This window comes from Symphalangus syndactylus, chromosome 7 (assembly GCF_028878055.3).
Source record: "Symphalangus syndactylus isolate Jambi chromosome 7, NHGRI_mSymSyn1-v2.1_pri, whole genome shotgun sequence".
NCBI lineage: Eukaryota > Metazoa > Chordata > Mammalia > Primates > Hylobatidae > Symphalangus > Symphalangus syndactylus.
This window is the reverse complement of record NC_072429.2, coordinates 103,271,528-103,288,841: the sequence shown is the minus strand read 5'-3', so window position 1 is coordinate 103,288,841 and position 17,314 is coordinate 103,271,528. Positions and strand designations below refer to the sequence as shown.

The following is a 17,314-nucleotide window of genomic DNA, read 5'->3' as shown; positions in this document are numbered from 1 at the left end:
CTCTAGGCTTTCCCCTTGAATAAGAAGCTTGCTAATTATATTTTGTTTGCTTCTGTTTTGTATATTTTCAATTATTTTGTCAACAGATTACCAACTCTTCAGGAGCAGGGACGCTGCATGCCTCTTACTCACATGGACTAAGTATTCCCTGCTATGTGTTATGTTTTGTGCTAGTCACTGGGGTTGCAAAACAAAACCCTGCTGTGTCCCATCAGAAGACTCCCCCCACCCCAAAATTAAGATCTAGTAAGGAATATAGGTATTACACAGATAAAACAAATGTGATAAATTTTCAAAAAGTGACAGTGTCAGATACTAAAGGAGCCTATAACAGGATGACCTAACCTAGTATGGGAGAATCAAGAGATACCTTCCTAAAGAAATAATGTTTAATGAAAATCCAAAGGCAAGAGAGACAGTTGATACTTTTCTAAAAGACATCCATTATTACTGGAAAGAAGAGATAGAATGGGAAAGTGGGTCACAAGAGATAAAGATTTAGAAGTAGTTAGGAAGAATAGGACTGTGGAGAGCTTGGCAAGCCCTATTAGGATTATGAACTTTTTCCTTAAGTACGATAAAATAAGAACCATCTTTGCTTTTTTGGTTTATATGTTTATATATGTGTTTATGTTTGATAACTACTCTTACTGAGCAGTAGAAAAGAAACTGTAGGAAGCTGAGCATTTTCATTTCTTGTAGCTGCCAGTCATTTAACTTTTAAACCAGTGTTTTTCTTACAAATTGGAATGCTGTGGCAGGTAGATTTTAATTCTGAGAGCTAAGCACTATTTCTTTTACAAGCAAGAAATATATTCATATCTGAATCCTTTTTTAAAAAAAGTAAGGAGCACAAACTTTTTAATGTTGTGGGAATTAGTATTGTACCTGAAATCTTTTTAAGAGGTGAGGAGTACAGACTTTTTAATGACTGTGTATTTGAATGTTCAATCCATGCAGTTACCAGCTCTTTGGGAAAAAAAATTACCAAACTACTAGAAGCTTTGGTTTTCTCATTTGTAAAATGAACCGTTGTTTTAAGGATTAGCTGAGTGAACGCTTGTAAGGCACTTAGGATTTGGCTGGTACATACCTATCAAATCTTAGGTGTATTTATTAGCTATTCTTAAGAACTTTAGTTCTTAAATAAAAAGGACAGAAATATATAAAAGAAGACAGAAAGTTAAAGCAACAGGGATGCAGAGACTATAAATTCAGATATTCTCTTATGATAACATCCCCATTATATAAGTGAGCAAACTGAATCTTAGAAGTCATTTGAAGTTCATGACTATATAAATAGTAGAGCTGGGGTTTTATTACAGGAGTCTGACTCTAGAACTCAAACTCCATATCACTGTTGTATAGTTTCTTTCCTAAAGCAGCATCTATTTTAGTTGATTCTCTCTCATATTGTAGTCAAAACTACAGAAAGCAATAAATGGGGATGGTCGATTACTTCTTGGTGTTTAGTGAGGCCAAAAAATTGTCATAACAAACTATTTTCTGATTTAGGTGATAATGAAACTTTTTCGTATGTGAAAAATCTTTTTTAGGGTTTATCTACTTAACTGGTTCATTACATAATTAGCTGCTAATGTGTAGTTAAAGAAGTAATGTTTTATCAGACTTTTTTTTTTCAGTATTTGCTACCTCTAAAGGGTGATGTCTGAAAAAATATCTGACATGGCTGCATTTGAACACTAGTTATAGTAAGATTGATGGTGGGTGTTCATATTCATGTATATGAAATTTTCTTGGGGTTTTGGAGAGGGGCATTAAGGAGAATATAATTTGCTTTGTATTAACAAAGCGATTTTCTTTGGGCTATCTACTGGCAACCTAGAAATAATTGAAAGTGACATCTTCGTAAAAATATTTTTTAGAATGGCAGTACACATAAGTAGCCCACTTCTTCAAGTGATGTTCAGAAGCAGAAACATCACTTTGATGTTAACAGAAATTATCATTGATTTCTTTTAACTTCTAAATAGGATTGTTTTTAAGCTAGAGTAAATGTATGGGAAATTAATTAGCAGTATCATGTTTTCTGTTTTAAAGTGTTAACCAGTTTTTAAAATCATTAATACTTTAATGAAATTTTAATATGTTATAATTAGCATGATATTTACCAGATTTCTGTTTATCCAGAATGATGGGAATGAACTATATATTCTGTTCACCTGTTTCTTTTTGTAATATAAATAAAATTTTTAAAGAAATCTATGCCTGTTTGTAACAAATCTGGCCAATGCTAAAGTATACAATTCAAATCTTCCTCTCTAATTCCAGTTCCAGAGGTATTCCTCCGTAGGCTCATCAGTGTTTATATAAATGCATAGACATACATATGACATGTTTAACATCTGCATATTATAAACTATACATACATAATTTTAAAGTTAAAATTAAATCATACTTTACTGCTCATCTGAAACATTTTTAATGTAATATGTGTATCTATCCAAGTTAGTACATATAAAATTGTTTATTGAATATTTTATTATAAGGCTATATCAGTTTATTCCTGTGCATGTTGATAATAGTTTTAGATTTTTTTTTTTTACTATTATAAAGAATTTCACTAAGCCCTATAAGGTAGGTATTGTCTCCATTTTAAAACATGAAATTGAGGCACAGAGAGATTGGGTAACTTGCCCTAAATTGCACAGCAAGTAAGTAGTGGAGCTGGTTTTAGAATCCTGGCAATACAGCTCAGAATCCACAATCTTCAATATTACATTATGCTGCTTTTTTACCTTCTGTTTTTGTTCTGTTTACCAAACTGGAAAAAAGATTTCATGTTTAAAATATATCTAAACTGGGTGTGATAGTACACTCCTGTAGTCCCAGCTGCTCGGGAGGCTAAGGTAGGAGGATTGCTTGAGCCCAGGAGTTCTAGTCCAGCCTGGGCAACATAGTGAGACCCTGTCTCTTTTAAAAAAGTAAAATCTGATATTAAAACTCTCCTGAGCATAATATTGCTATCTTACGGATACTGGAAATGTTAGTATCACAAATTATGTAGCTGTGATTTGTAGCAGTGTATAATATAGAAGTAGAAGATTTAAGCCAAAACCTTGCCAGTGCTTCTCAAACTTTAATGTGCATATAGATCACTAAGCGTGCATATAAATTCAGATTCCATAATCTGGAATGAGCCTGAGTCTCTGCATTTCTAGCACACTCCCAAGGTGACCAGTACTGCTAGTCTACTCGTGAGTAGCAAGGATTTAGGCAGTTTATACTGACCTTTGGCAAACCTTGTTAGGTGTTTTATTGAATCAGTTTCATGTTTTGTTTCTGCTGCCTGTTTTTGTAAGTTGTGTGTGGTAAAGAAATGGGTCGTCTTTCTAGTCATTTCAATTCTATATGTGTGACATTTAACAATAAACGAGAAAAAGAAATTGTGCCTTTTTTGGCATCAGTGCACAGTACTTAAAATGAATATAATCATTTATTTGTATACTTAATATGGCCTTCCCACCTATCTCATCATTTCCACTGTTTCATTCTTAATTGAGGGAAATATAATGTATGTTTTCATTTTGAAGGGTATAGCTGTAGTTGGACCAAAAATATTGTTTTATCACTTATTTTTTCTTTAGTAACAATAATATACTTTACACAGTTACAAAAATCAACACCTGTTCAATGCTATATGCCAGGCACTATATCAAGTGCTTATTGGGCATGATTTCATTTTAATCATCAGGACATCCCTCATTTATTCATGTTTCAGCTATTTGTGCACCTCGTCTGTATCAGGAACTGTGCCTACAGTGGGGAGCCAAATAAACACAAATTCTGTTCTCCTACAGCTTAGTGCATTGGGGTGGGGGGTGCAATACAATATTCAGACAATTATAGAAGTGTGATACTTGTAAACAAAAAGTTGTTAATTACAATATTTGCTATTTTCTCCACTCTCAACCATGAAAGAAAATTCTGCTTTTGCTTTCTAAGCTTTTTCTGACTAGCTTCCTTCCCCACCTGACTCCAAGGAGAATTCTTTGTCTGCTCGGTTTCTGAGCTGTTGTGATGCCAGATCCAACTAATGGGTAAAGAGAGAAACCTTTAGAACTAATGATGTATAAAATACAAAATTTTGAGACAAATATCTGAAGAGACATTGCTTACATTAATTTGAGGGAGTAAATATTCCCGATACTTAAGATTGTTAGAATTGTTGGTGAGAAAAATTTGAAAGATTTTTTTGAAGATTTAGAAGATAATGCAAGAGTTTTTTGGGTTTTTTTGTTTGTTTGTTTGTTTGTTTGTTTTGTTTTGTTTTTTAAAGTACCAACATATGTGGCCCTGACAGAAATTACGCCTACTTGTGGCTGATTTGGACACGCTTTTAGGGGAATGCTATTTTTAACAAGCTGTGTTCTCTTTTTTCTTGTAGCAGTACTGACTTCGCTTTTGATTATTAATTGATAGAAAATTCTTTCTGGTGTTGATCAGATCTATCTATTTGACCTTTATATATAACACTACATTGTTGAGATTTCCAAAATGTTTGTTTTCCCCATTACTATTATGATTTTGAGCTTCCTAGTATTGTCTTGAAGATTATTATAAGAAACTTTTGCTTCTCAATATTAAAAGGAGTTCTATGTAGTTGTTTCTCTTTTAAAGGGAGGATCTGAAAAAATTTTATAAATTTTATCTTGGATATTAGTTTATTCATTATGTTTAATTTTAGGAAATGGTGCTCTTGCAGAACATTCTGAAAATGTGCATATTTCAGGAGTGTCAACTGGTAAGTCATTTTTTTGTAATGTTTAAATTTCATGCATGACTTATATGGTAAATATTGAAAGCCACCTGGTATCTTACGAAGTGATATTTGGCTATAAAAATTATTACTGCTTTTTGCAGCATGTAATAAGGAATGAAGTAACTGGAACATGGAGAAATTCTCATAAGATAAAACTGATACTTGCATGCCCATGGGTTGATTATACTTTTCCAAATGGACTGCATAATTATTTTTTCATACAAACATTGAACCTAGAGAAAAGTTAGCTCAAGTTGAATTAGTATTTTCTTTCCATACAAAGTTATGTGAAATGAAATTTACTGAAATGTGATTTTCAATGTTATCCCTAGGATTAGAGCCTTAGAAATTAAGCTTTTTGCTTGATTTTTAGATTATAGTACTACTTTACATGAAAGTATTGTATTTGAGCGCACAGTTTATTTGCTGTTAAAAGCAGCCCAGTATACTTGTGTCCATGAAATTCAGAAATTCATCATTGAGGTTAATGTATTTTTTATACTCGTCTAGGCTTTTATAACTTATAATTACTTTATAACTTTATAATTACTTAAACACTTATAACTACTAAAATTTTTATTCTTAGGCCACTTCCACAGCTCTGTTACCATTTTTGCTGTCAACCACAGTTACTAGGAGAAATAAAATATTTATTTTTGCATATATTGAAATAGGTTTTCTTACTGTTCATTTATTATTTCCCTATATCGATGTTTTGTGTGGTTAAAACTGTACTTAGTGTATTTATCAATCCACTGATTAACTTCTTTGTGTCATCTTGTAATTTGTTTGGTTCTTTTTTCCTCACATGAAGCAAATCTTGTTCTTTTGCTTTATGTCTGACTTTGTATTCAGAAAGTTAATAGACTTAACAAATACTCTAAGGGTTAGTATGCCCTAGTCAAACACATCAACAAGCCCAACAAGCCTAGTTTCCTGAAAACGCAAAGCAAGTGCTTCAGTGCCTGCATTAATTTTTTTTCATAGTTTGTTTCACTTTTTTAAAAATACATTCTCAAATGATATATAATTATATATATCAAATAACAGTAAAGTTATTTTAAAGATGGCCTTCTCCCTTTTTCTATTTTGAATAGTTAATGAGAATTATAATTACTTTTCAAAGTTGTAACTATAAAGTATGTTTGTTTACTAACAATTTATACAACCAAATGGTTACTGTTTAATTCAGTAGTTTTCAAAAGTTTTGGTCTCGGGACCCATTATAAACTTTTAAAAACTACTGAGGCCTGTTTTAGTCTACGTGCACTGCTGCAACAAAATACTACTGTGGATGGCTTAAATAACAGACATCAATTTTTCTCACAGTTCTGGAAGTCCAAGATCAAAGTGCTGGCAGGGCTGGTCCCTGGTGAGACCTCTTTTCCTGGCCTATAGTTGGCCACCTTCTCATTGTGTCGTCACATGGCCTTTTTTCTATGAATATTCAGAGAAAGCAAGAGGTCTCTTGTGCCTCTTCTTCTAATAAGAACATCAGTCCTGTGGTATTAGGGCCCCATCCTTATGACCTCATTTAACCTCAGTTACCTCCTTAAAGGCTGTGTCTCCAAATACAGTCACATTGGGAGTTAGGGCTTCCACATATGGGCTTGAGGGGGGACACAATTCAGTCTGTAACAAGGACTTAAAAGAGTTTTTGTTTATATGGGCTACAGCTACCAATATTTACTATATTAGAAATTAAAACTGAGAATTTGTTTTAAAACTCATTAGTTCAATTAAAAATAACAGTAACCTATTGCATGTTTACATCAATATGTAGTATAGTTTTATGAAAAACATATATTTCAAAACAAAAAACAATAAGAACAGCATTGTTTTATAATTTTATAAAGTAATGATTGGCTTAAAAGAAGATAGCTAGATTCTCATATCTGTTTCCGCATTCAGTCTTTTGCAACAGCATGCTTTGTTTGACATACTAGGAGACAGGGCAGCCTCACAGTGATGTATAATTGGAAAAGAAAGGAATATTTTAATAGCCTTTTTCAGATAATTGTGAATATTCTGTGATACTACACCAAAACTCAACAAGAGGTAGTTTCTTTAAGGTTAGTTGCAATGTGGAGTCTGAAACCATATCATTGAGCATTTTGTGCTCTGTTACATTAAAATCTAATTGGGTCTTTCTTACTCTTTGAATCAATTTTCTTACCATGTATAATTTTATAATGTGCATTGATCACTTGCAAATGCAGATCTGCTGAGTTATGCAGATTATTACAGAGTATGAAAAGTTATGAAAATTTGGAAATTTGGACAGATACAGTACTATATTCTGAATTTTATGTCAACTCATCAAGGGTTAGGTTATACTTATTTTTAGCTGTTTACTTGTGATTAGACCACTAGGCTCTTCTTGAACATTGATAATACCCTTAAATAAATTTCTATTTGAAAAAAGAAATCAGCAGTAAAGATATTTTACATTTTTTAATCTTTTTTTTCTTCTGAATTTCAGATACACATTTAGAAATATGTATTAGTTTTCTAGGACTACCATAACAAAATGTCCCAGTCTAGGTAACTTAAACAACATAAATTTATTTTCTCACTATTTTGAAGGCTAGAATTCTGAGATCCAGGTGTCAGCAGGGTTGGTTTCTTCTGAGTTCTTTCTCTTTGGCTTATAAATGGGTGTCTTCTTACTGTCTTCACATAGTCTCCCCTCTGTGTGTGTTGTCCTGATCTCCTCTTCTTATAAGGACACCAGTCATATTGGATTAGGGCCACACATATGACCTCATTTTTAACTTTAACTCTTTAACTCTGTAAAGACTCTCTCTCCAAATCCAGTTACGTTCTGATGTACTAGGGTTAGACTTTAAAATATGAGTTTCGGAGGGAACACATTTCAGGCCATAACAAAATGTGTGTTTAAATTAAATATATTTATACATCAATAAAATACTCTGTTTCAGAAGTGAGTAAAACCATATTCATGGCTTATTTTTTTCTAAAGTCTCATCTTACAAAATCTTTCTAACATAGAATGAGAAGAATAATACATGAAATCTATTCCAATTATGTTATTAAAAATAAATGGATGCTGTTTCCAAAGGTATGTCTGGGTACACAGAGTCATTGCTGGTTTTTTTTTTTTTTTTTTTTTTTTTTTTTTGAGATGGAGTCTCACTCTCTCTGTTGGCCAGGCTGGAGTACAGTGGTGTGATCTCAGTTCACTACGACCTCCGCCTCCCGGGTTCAAGCGATTCTCCTGCCCCAGTCTCCCAAGTAGCTGGAACTACAGGTGTGCGCCACCACGCCCAGCTAATTTTTGTATTTTTAATAGAGACGTGGTTTCACTATGTTGGCCAGGCTGGTCTCAAACTCCTGACTTCAGGTGATCCGCCCACCTTGGCCTCCCAAAGTGCTGGCATTACAGGCATGAGCTACTGTGCCCGGCCTCATTGTATTTTTTCTGTGGCCAGTACGGAGCTATAGATGTAATGTTTAATAGAGTATAAGCTTTCTGAAATCCTTGCATCCCCAGTAGAAAGTAGGGCCCCTTCAGTGCTGGTCTAAATGGAGAGCTAGCCTTTGGAAGAAACTCAAAATGCAGGACTTGCTTTCTGTTGAGATCAGCAAGCAACAGAAATGGTGACTTGCTTCAGTATTCTGTGCTGCCATCTATTTCTGCTCTTCCCCTGCTCTTTTCACCTCTGCTACTCCATGTGCCGGTGCTCAGTGCCCTGCTGGATTGTCATTTGCACTTTGGAAAGTATATTGATGATTTTAGAAAGAATTTTAATTGTCTGCATCTAGTGTTATCAGGTAATTTATTTTCCAAATCAGGACACTTTGAAAGCAAAATAATACATTATTTTTAATTATGCTGCACCAGTGACAAAACCAGGACTGTTTTGGACAAATCAGGCTGTATAGTCACCCTTTTGGCAGTGAATTCGATTCATTTAACATGTATCAAGCACCTGATAGGACCTTGTGCCAAGGAGGGTGGAAGTAAGTGGTGAGTAAAATATTCTTATCTCAAGGAACTTATCACTTAATAGCAGAAGTAAATTTGCAAACTGTACCTATAATATGGTCTTAATGTACTAAGGCACATTATGGCAAATAATGAACATATTAAGTTAGAATATGAATTTGTAAAAAGCCTGGTTATAATATCTGGTGAGTAGTAAATGACTTAATATTAACTTTTCTTACTAGGCATAGTATTAAGGGCTTCATTTTGTTTACTCATGAATTTTTGGGGGAAATACTAATTTCTAATTAATAATATATTTTTGGTTCTTGTGCTTGGAATAATTTGTTCTGTTTTTAATATTCTGTTTATTTCCATCTTCTTCCTCCTCAAATCCTTGCCAGGAAAGATAAATCTTTGCCTTTTTGCTTGTTCTGATGCTACAGGGTTGACATAAGAAATTGTAGTTAAATTATCAAAAAGTATGTATCTAGTTGTTATATAATGGGAAAGAATATTGGATAAAATCTTAATTTCTGTACTTATTTTAATTTAGAACTTTTCTTGGTCCAGAATTTTAAATCTCTCTTCATATATAAACTAGAGAAAGGAGAAAAGACAAATGGTGTTTTTATAAATTTAATAATGTATGAAAATCATTATGAATTATACCACAGAAACTGCCAAGTAATTTAATTGCATACATGAGAGAGTAGGAAGGCTCTTTTAATCGCTTTTTTAAAAAGTGTCTAAATTATGTTTCTTTTTGAAATGTTTAAAATTACCAAATTACTGCTCATCTGCTACATAGAATGAAATGTATCTTACGTCACGTTGATTTACCACAAGGCCCTTGTACACATTAAACAAATATATTTGATTTTTTAAAAATATATCTACTTTAAACTGAATTACTCTGTAATCTATGATATTGACTTTAATCGGGATATTCTAGAAATAATTTATGCTCTTTATTCTTGATTACTTCTAAATCAAGTTTTTTGTTTTCACAAATTCTATTACACAAGTTTCATTAAACATTTAGAAAAAAGCAAAAAGATTAAGAAAATCACCCATTAACCCTACCTTCCTACAATAATTAATAGTAGTATATTAAATTTTTTATTTGTCCTTTTGTGTACATACCTTAAAAATAATTGTATATGCATTTGAATTATCCCTAATTTTATCTCCTGCTCTTTCTAACACTATGTACATTTTTCCCTTAGTCATCATGTTCATTATTTTAATGCCTGCATGAAATTTCCATCACGTGACTTCATTACAATGGGTTGTTTCCAATGGATTTTGCCTAATTTGGATCATGCTCAAGAGACATATTCATATAAAGTTGACCCTTGAACAACATGGTGGTTAGGGGCACCAATTCCCTGCATAGTGGAAGAAAAGCCATATATAATTGTTGATTCTCCAAAAGTTTAAGTACTCAATAGCATGCTGTTGACTGGAAATGTTAACAACAACATAAACATTCAATTAAATTTATGTACGTTGTATGTATTAAATACTGTATTTTTTGTTGTTGTTGAGACAGGGTCTGACTTTGTCACCCAGGCTGGAGTGCAGCAGCATGATCTCAGCCCACTGCAGCCTCCACCTCCTGGGCTCAAGCCATCCTCCCACCTCAGCCTCCCGAGTAGCTAGGACTACAGGTGCGCACCACATGCCCAGCCAATTTTTGTTTTTGTAGAGACGGGGTTTTGCCATGTTGCCCAGGCTGGTCTCGAAGATCACTTGTGAGTGCAAGTGATCTGCCCACCTTGGCCTCCCAAAGTGCTGGTATTACAGGTGTGAGCCACTGTGCCCAGGCTTAAATGCTGTATTCTTAAAGTTAGCTAGAGAAAAGAAAATGTTATTAAGAAAATCATAAGAGAAAATCCATTTACAGTATGCTACTGTATTTATTGATACCATAAGTTTACATTATCTATTTACAGATGAGTCATCTGTCTGATAAGGTGGGCAGCTGCAGTTGCAGACCTCAGTCTACAGTACATATCAAGCAATTCAGCTTTTTCTTGTAATGTCATGACTTTTCTTTGCTTCTTGGGAGCACTTGCAACATCACTAGTGGCACTTTGTATGGATCCCATGGTGTTATTTGGGGTTTATGGTATTGAACTAAACACAATAAAAAATACGCGAGAACCACCAGAGATCACATTATACTGTGACACACAATTTACTGGAGATACCAACTGCTCACATGGAGATGATTAGCATCACACAGCAATTTAAGCAGATACTTGCAAATTGAGCTCACCAAAATAGCAATGGGAGGTGGCTACAGCATTATTAGTTGTATAGTATGTCCTATAATTAATTTTATTCAGTTGTGATTTATTATTCATCTTTCTACTTCTCTTGAATGTAAATGGTGCTGTGTGTGGTCTGCAAGTGTTTGGTAGGTTTTGATAAATTCTAACTCTTTATAATAGGTTAGTGTATTTTTTATGGTAGTAAATGATAATATAGACTAGTATTTTACATATATATGCATTCATGATATACCTAATTTTTTTTCAAAATTTCCAGTCTATGTGATTTGTCTGCAAGGTTTTTCAAATTGTCACAAATCTCCAAAAAATTTTTCAATGTATTTGTTGAAAAAAATCCATGTATAAGTGGACTTATACAATTCAAACCCATGTTGTTCAAGGGTCAACTGTATATCTAGCCTTTTTTATTTCTAAGAATATTTCCTTAGCATACATTTCTGAAAGTGAAATTACTGTATCACAGGTCATAAATAATTTAATGGCTCTAGAAACTTTTTGACAGATTGCCTTCCAAAAAGGATGTACTAATTTACACAGTTGTCTGCATTTACTTTCAGTACAATCATGTTTTTCTTGCTTAACTTTTTTTCTTACTATGTTTCCATTAAAGTCTCAACGTTTTATTTTCTGTCAAACTTTTTTTTTTTTTTTAAAGTAACATTTTCTTTTCTTCTTGATTCATGGCCTGGAGTTGTAACATTGCAAAGAATAAGAGAATGAGATTTGCTTTCCTTTAGAGTTAGGCAAAAACTAGCCTGAAGTGTATAAAATATTTTCTCGTTGCTAATAGGAACAGATGTTAAGGGTTGCTGCCTTCTCAGGCAGAAGCTTTTTTTACATAGGAAGATTAACATGGTATTTCCAATTACCAATGATACAACTTCCAAATATTCCTACCTTTTAATGATAGCTGAAGTCTCTGTCTGAGGTTAGCTTGATTTTGAGTCTACTCTGCATTTGACTTGGAATCTTTTGTCAGGCAAATCTGACATTTCTGTGAGCTGAGAGAGAGAATATTTACTTAGGAAGTTTCTTTCTTAATCCTTATTCATATTAACTGAATTAGCAGAGTATATAAAATAGACTTTAGTCAGCTTTTAAGTATTGTTTATGCTGTCAGAATTTTATTCTATCAAAATCATCACCCTTTCTTGCTTTTATGTATTTGCATTTTATAGTTTCTATTCCAATATTCGAAGGCCTAGCACATTGCTAATCCTGTGTGCCTTTTACAACTAATAATTTAGTTGTGGCCTTTAAAATAGGGACATATTTTCTAAATTGCAATAAATTTGCTTTCAGATTAGTTAACATTTTGTAATAATGGAGAGTACTAAATTAAAATGGCTTTTGTTTTTAACCACAGCTTTGGGCTTAAATATTATAACGTGGTATTTTGAAATTTTCCTGGAAGAACATCTAGTCTGATAAAGTTTTTATTATCCTATAATGTTTAAGATCTTCCAAATAAAGAATCTGAAAGGAAATAAAGCTTAAATTGTAATTATCTCTGATAGAAGTTTACAATTATTTTTTAAATATAGAAAAGTTACATGAGAAAGTAGCAGGTCAAGTGGTCCTTTGCACCTTTCCTATGTAATTTTAATATTATTTTGCAATTATTCAATTAGGTACCTGGACCTCTTGTTAAAGTTACTAAGAAGAATTTCACTAGTTCTTTTGACCAGTGTTATAAAAATGTCTTTCATCCATGTTTCAGTTGAAGAAAAAAAAGAAGCCTTATTACATTTTAGTTGATTATTAATACATTAGGGTTTTTAGGATTTCAGAATATAAAAATAGAACATAGTGTGAACCCAAGAAGCTATCCTTTATATAAAGAAAATGAGTAGGGAATATGAGACAGAGTACATTCTTGATATATATTAAAAAAAAAATTACTATAGGATGCTAATAATTTTTAAAGTCATTGTCTACCTTCAGAGTTTACTTCTGAGACACTTAAAGTTTTAAAGTAGTGAACTCCCTTTAAGTTTTGGAAATGAAACTAATGGTGGTATTATTATTTCTATATTATATACTCTATAATCTTATGGCCAATGTCTTATATGAAACATGTTTATATTATATCATTGTAACCTATTTTATATTATATATCAAGTATTTATTGAGCAATTATGTATTTATAACAAAATAATTATGTTATATTTTTATGTTACATTACAGGTTGACTATCCCAAATCTGAAAATCCAAAAATCGAAATGCTCCAAAATCCAAAACATTTTGAACAACAACATAATACTCAAAGGAAATGCTCATTGGACCATTTCACACTTCAGATTTTTGGTTTTGGGATGCTCAACTAGTAAGTATATGTCTGTACATATTCCAGAATTTGAAAAAAATATCAAAATACTTCTGGTCCCAAGGATTTTGGATAAGGAATACTCATTGTATGTTATAATAAACAATAACCCCAGCATTAGAACAGCACGTGTGAGTACCAGAACTATAGACAGAACAGGTTGTATTGTGACAGGGTATGCAGTGCTTAGATGGTAGAAGTGAAGTTCATCTGGATGGATATATCCATTTCATTGAGCGAGCCAAACCTAGTGAAGGTAAAAAGGCAAGCTCTGTTCAAGCATTTGATATTTTCTTTTCCAGTCTGTAACTTTGGGAACAACTCTTCAAAGTGTGATAACATGTTGGTTATCTGTAATTTTTGCCAAGGCATGAATTTGAATTGGATGTACTGTGAAACTGTTGTGCAAAAGCCAGTCACTTGGTGGATAAGCAAACTGTACTTGGGTATCAGTTGACTAATAGCCTGATATAAGTAAGGGGGTGATTTGATATTAAACTGCAGTAACAGAAATACAGTATCCAGAACCAAGCAGATGATAGTTCTTCTTTACTCTTCATGCAAACGTACTCTGGTATTGTTTATTTCTGGGTACCACCCTTGACAAAAGACACAGTAACTGGAACACTCATAGAAGATGTGAGTATACTAAAAACTGTGTCGAAGCTGATAGAGATGACTTACAAAATCATGAGCTCCAAGGCCAGTTTGTTAGCCTAAGTGATGATTTCTGCCTTACCTTTTTATGCTTCCAGCCAGTCACAATAACCTTCAAAAATTAGTAATTTTTCCCATTTGGGAAATAGTAGTAGCTTGCTTTAGCATTTTAGTCTTCTGTAGTGCTTAAAATCGGAAAATGTAGGTACCATGTCAGTAATTTTTACACCCTTGCAGGAAAAAAATATTGCCCTCATAAGCCCTTTAAAAAAGGCATAAAAGGATGAATCTTCTCTATTCGTCTTAACGTTATGCATTGTTAGCAAAATGCTAAATTATTCTTACTAAGAAATTTCAGGGTGAAGCTGGCTAGTTCCATTTTAGGTGGGTATATTCAGTTTCTTTGCTCTCCTCATCTTCATTCATACTGTGCTATGACCCTGTTTTTTTTTAATTTCTCCTTCTCTCTTTATATTTTTGCCTCTTCTGACTTTGTTTTATTTTACTGCCATATAACGCTTGATTATAGTTTGATTGTTCTGAACATTAGTGACCTTCGAGATACCAAGAAATTACCTGCCTTCATTACAGCTGATAGCCAAGTAAAATATTTTGGTCCTTAAAGAATGTCACTTAGAATAATATGAATAAATATATTGCTGTATTCAGTCTTAAATATCAGTACTAATGCAGAAGAATATTTAAATTATAAACAGCTGGATATAAGATTTCCTACTTGCCATGGCACTTGCGGTTTCTAATATTAAGTCACGGAGTAATGAGAGTCCTAAGTGATGGATTAATATCATTTTTTCTGCTTGCCTGATTCTTGACTTTCAAGTCATAATTAAAACCTTTCCCATCTTAGACTAGTAAATATTGCTACAAGTTGAGCATCCCTAATCTAAAAATCTGAAATTTGAAATGCTCCAGAATCTTTTAGAGCACTGACATGATGTTCACAGGAAATACTCATTGAAGCATTTCAGATTTTGGATTAGGGATGTTCAACCAGTTTGTATGTGCAAATATTCCAAATTTTGAAATCCAAAACACTTTTTATCCCAAGCATTTTGGATTAGGGATACTCAACCTATGTTCAAGTGCTAGTAATTATTCCCATACAGGGAGAAGTTCAGTTTTCTAACTTCTTTTTTAAAAAGAATGAAATTTGGAGTAATTCTAAGGAAATCTTACTCATGTTCAATCTCTGTCCCCTTCCAACTCTGTCCATCCTCAAAATGTTGACTGTTCTGACGTTCACATTATGACGCAGCTTGGCTCAGGTGCCAGGGAGTCAGAAAACCCCATTTAAAGAGTCTGGAGGGTCAGAGAAATCAGAACACTATTTAGGCAACAAACACAGTCAAGATACAGGAAGAGGACTTTTGAATCAAAGTCATTTCTGCCTAGCTGTGGGCGTATGTTTCCTGTTCAGGTTACAGGGCTTAGTTATGTTACACATGGCAGTCCAACAAAGGGCAACTATAGTACTCTAACTTATTTTTCTTGCGGATTCCAACAGTTGGTCACTTGCTTATATTCTCAGTGGCCCATAGACTCTATGCTGAACATGCATGCTTTCCAAACTGTCCATTATTAAGTGTCTTCAAGTGTCTGTCCATTGCTCTTTCCTTTGAAATGTCTCCCTCAGCCTCCACTTCATCCCCTTATTGCTACTATTCTACTCCTTGCCCTAAGCATCTTACCCATAATTAACTATATGTATATTCTCTTATCATTAAAAGTAGGCTCTAGAATGCTGTTTATACAATTTTTAATACCAAAGATTCTAAGAAGCTGGTCAGTTCTGCCTGTAGTTCTTAGATAATGTGTAGCAAATAAGGAATCAGTCTTTAGAAGCTTTAAAACTACTAACTATACTTATTTTCTCTGTGTTATAGATTATCTACCCTTTCTATCCATGTTAATGTAGGACCAATAGTTCATTTTTCTAGAATAGACCACTTTTGTTATTTAAATGCTATTGAAACAGCTCTCTTCCACCTCCCTGGTAATTTTTCCATATGTTACAGGGAGTTCGTTAGTAGGCAGCAGTTTGCCTTAGTGGTTAAGAATACAGCTTTTATGAAGCCTCTTGCCTGGGTTCCATCCCAGCTCTGAGACTTACAGCTTTTTTGTGACCTTAGAAAAATTACCAAATTTCTCTGTGCCTCCATTTTTTTCTTCTCTGTTAAATAGGGATAATAAGTATTAAAGTACCTGACAGGTAGTAAGAGTTCAGTAAGTGTTAGGTAATTTTATAACATCATCAGCTGTGGATCCAAGGCCTGCATACATGCTTCACTTTAATGATACTTACAGTTCTTGGACTTGGAAACCATATATTTCTGACTTGAAGCAGAAATCTCATCCTCAGCTCTATGTGTCATACTTAGGCTTTTAAGTTTTCAAACTGTTATTATTTTCCTAAATTAACAGTAGGCCAGGAGGTACCTGATTTTCATGCTAATCATCTAACTACGTACTCTGGTTTTTCCATGTTTGGGTGCCTTTAGTTGTTTGCATAAGCATAATATTTTCCATGTATCGAATGATTCACTTGTTAACTTTCAGAATAATTTTTACTCTCATCCCATATGGCCATTCAATCCAGACACCATTTGCTTACCAAATTTTTATTTTGGAGATGGTGGGTTTCTTTAAGTACATTTATTTCCATTGGAATCAAATCCTTCTTACTAGTTTTCAACACCTGGAATTGCTTTTGTACTCATCAGCCATAATGGAATTAATATTCTTTATAATACACTCTATACAGTACTCTGAAAAATGATATGGCCAAATGACACTAACCACTGTTACCTATATATGCTATTATCCTTTGCTTATGAACAGAGTGAGCATGATTTTGCTCTATCGTGAAACTTTCATAAAGTAAAATTATACAAAAAGATGAGTTTTTATAATTGCCTTTTAGGTGATCTCTTTGCCTCACTGGTTTCTCTCCCCTCAATAACCTTTACAAAATACTTGGATCACATCACTTCCTTTTGTAGTAGGTCTATCTTGGCTTGACTGCTGTCTATAGAATTTGGGTCATTAAATTCTTTTAACTAGTTTAAAGTATGCTTTTCTGTGGCTCTACCAACTTCTCTTCTATGAAAGAAATCTTTTGTTCATAGTCAAGCATAACATTCTCTGTTCTATACTTGTATAATATAGGTTTTTGGTCGGCCTTTGTTTCTGTTTAATAACACCATGTGTTTAACTGAACATGTGATACTTTGCCTAAAATTACTTGTTATGCATTATATCATGTAGTACTGTATTATCT

The 17,314-nt window shown here is 33.3% G+C and overlaps 1 protein-coding gene across 2 annotated transcripts in view; it reads left to right on the top strand.

The window, feature by feature from the left end:
* Positions 1 to 17,314, top strand: part of LRP12 (LDL receptor related protein 12) — a 97,299-nt gene that overhangs the window by 51,833 nt on the left and 28,152 nt on the right. The window contains exon 2 of one of the 2 annotated variants that reach the window (XM_055287020.2): positions 4,709 to 4,765. The exons of the other annotated variant lie outside the window; for it this stretch is intronic. Within the exon in view, the coding sequence (XP_055142995.1) occupies positions 4,709 to 4,765 (57 nt within the window). The remainder of the gene's footprint in view (positions 1 to 4,708; positions 4,766 to 17,314) is intronic. 2 annotated transcript variants of the gene reach the window in all.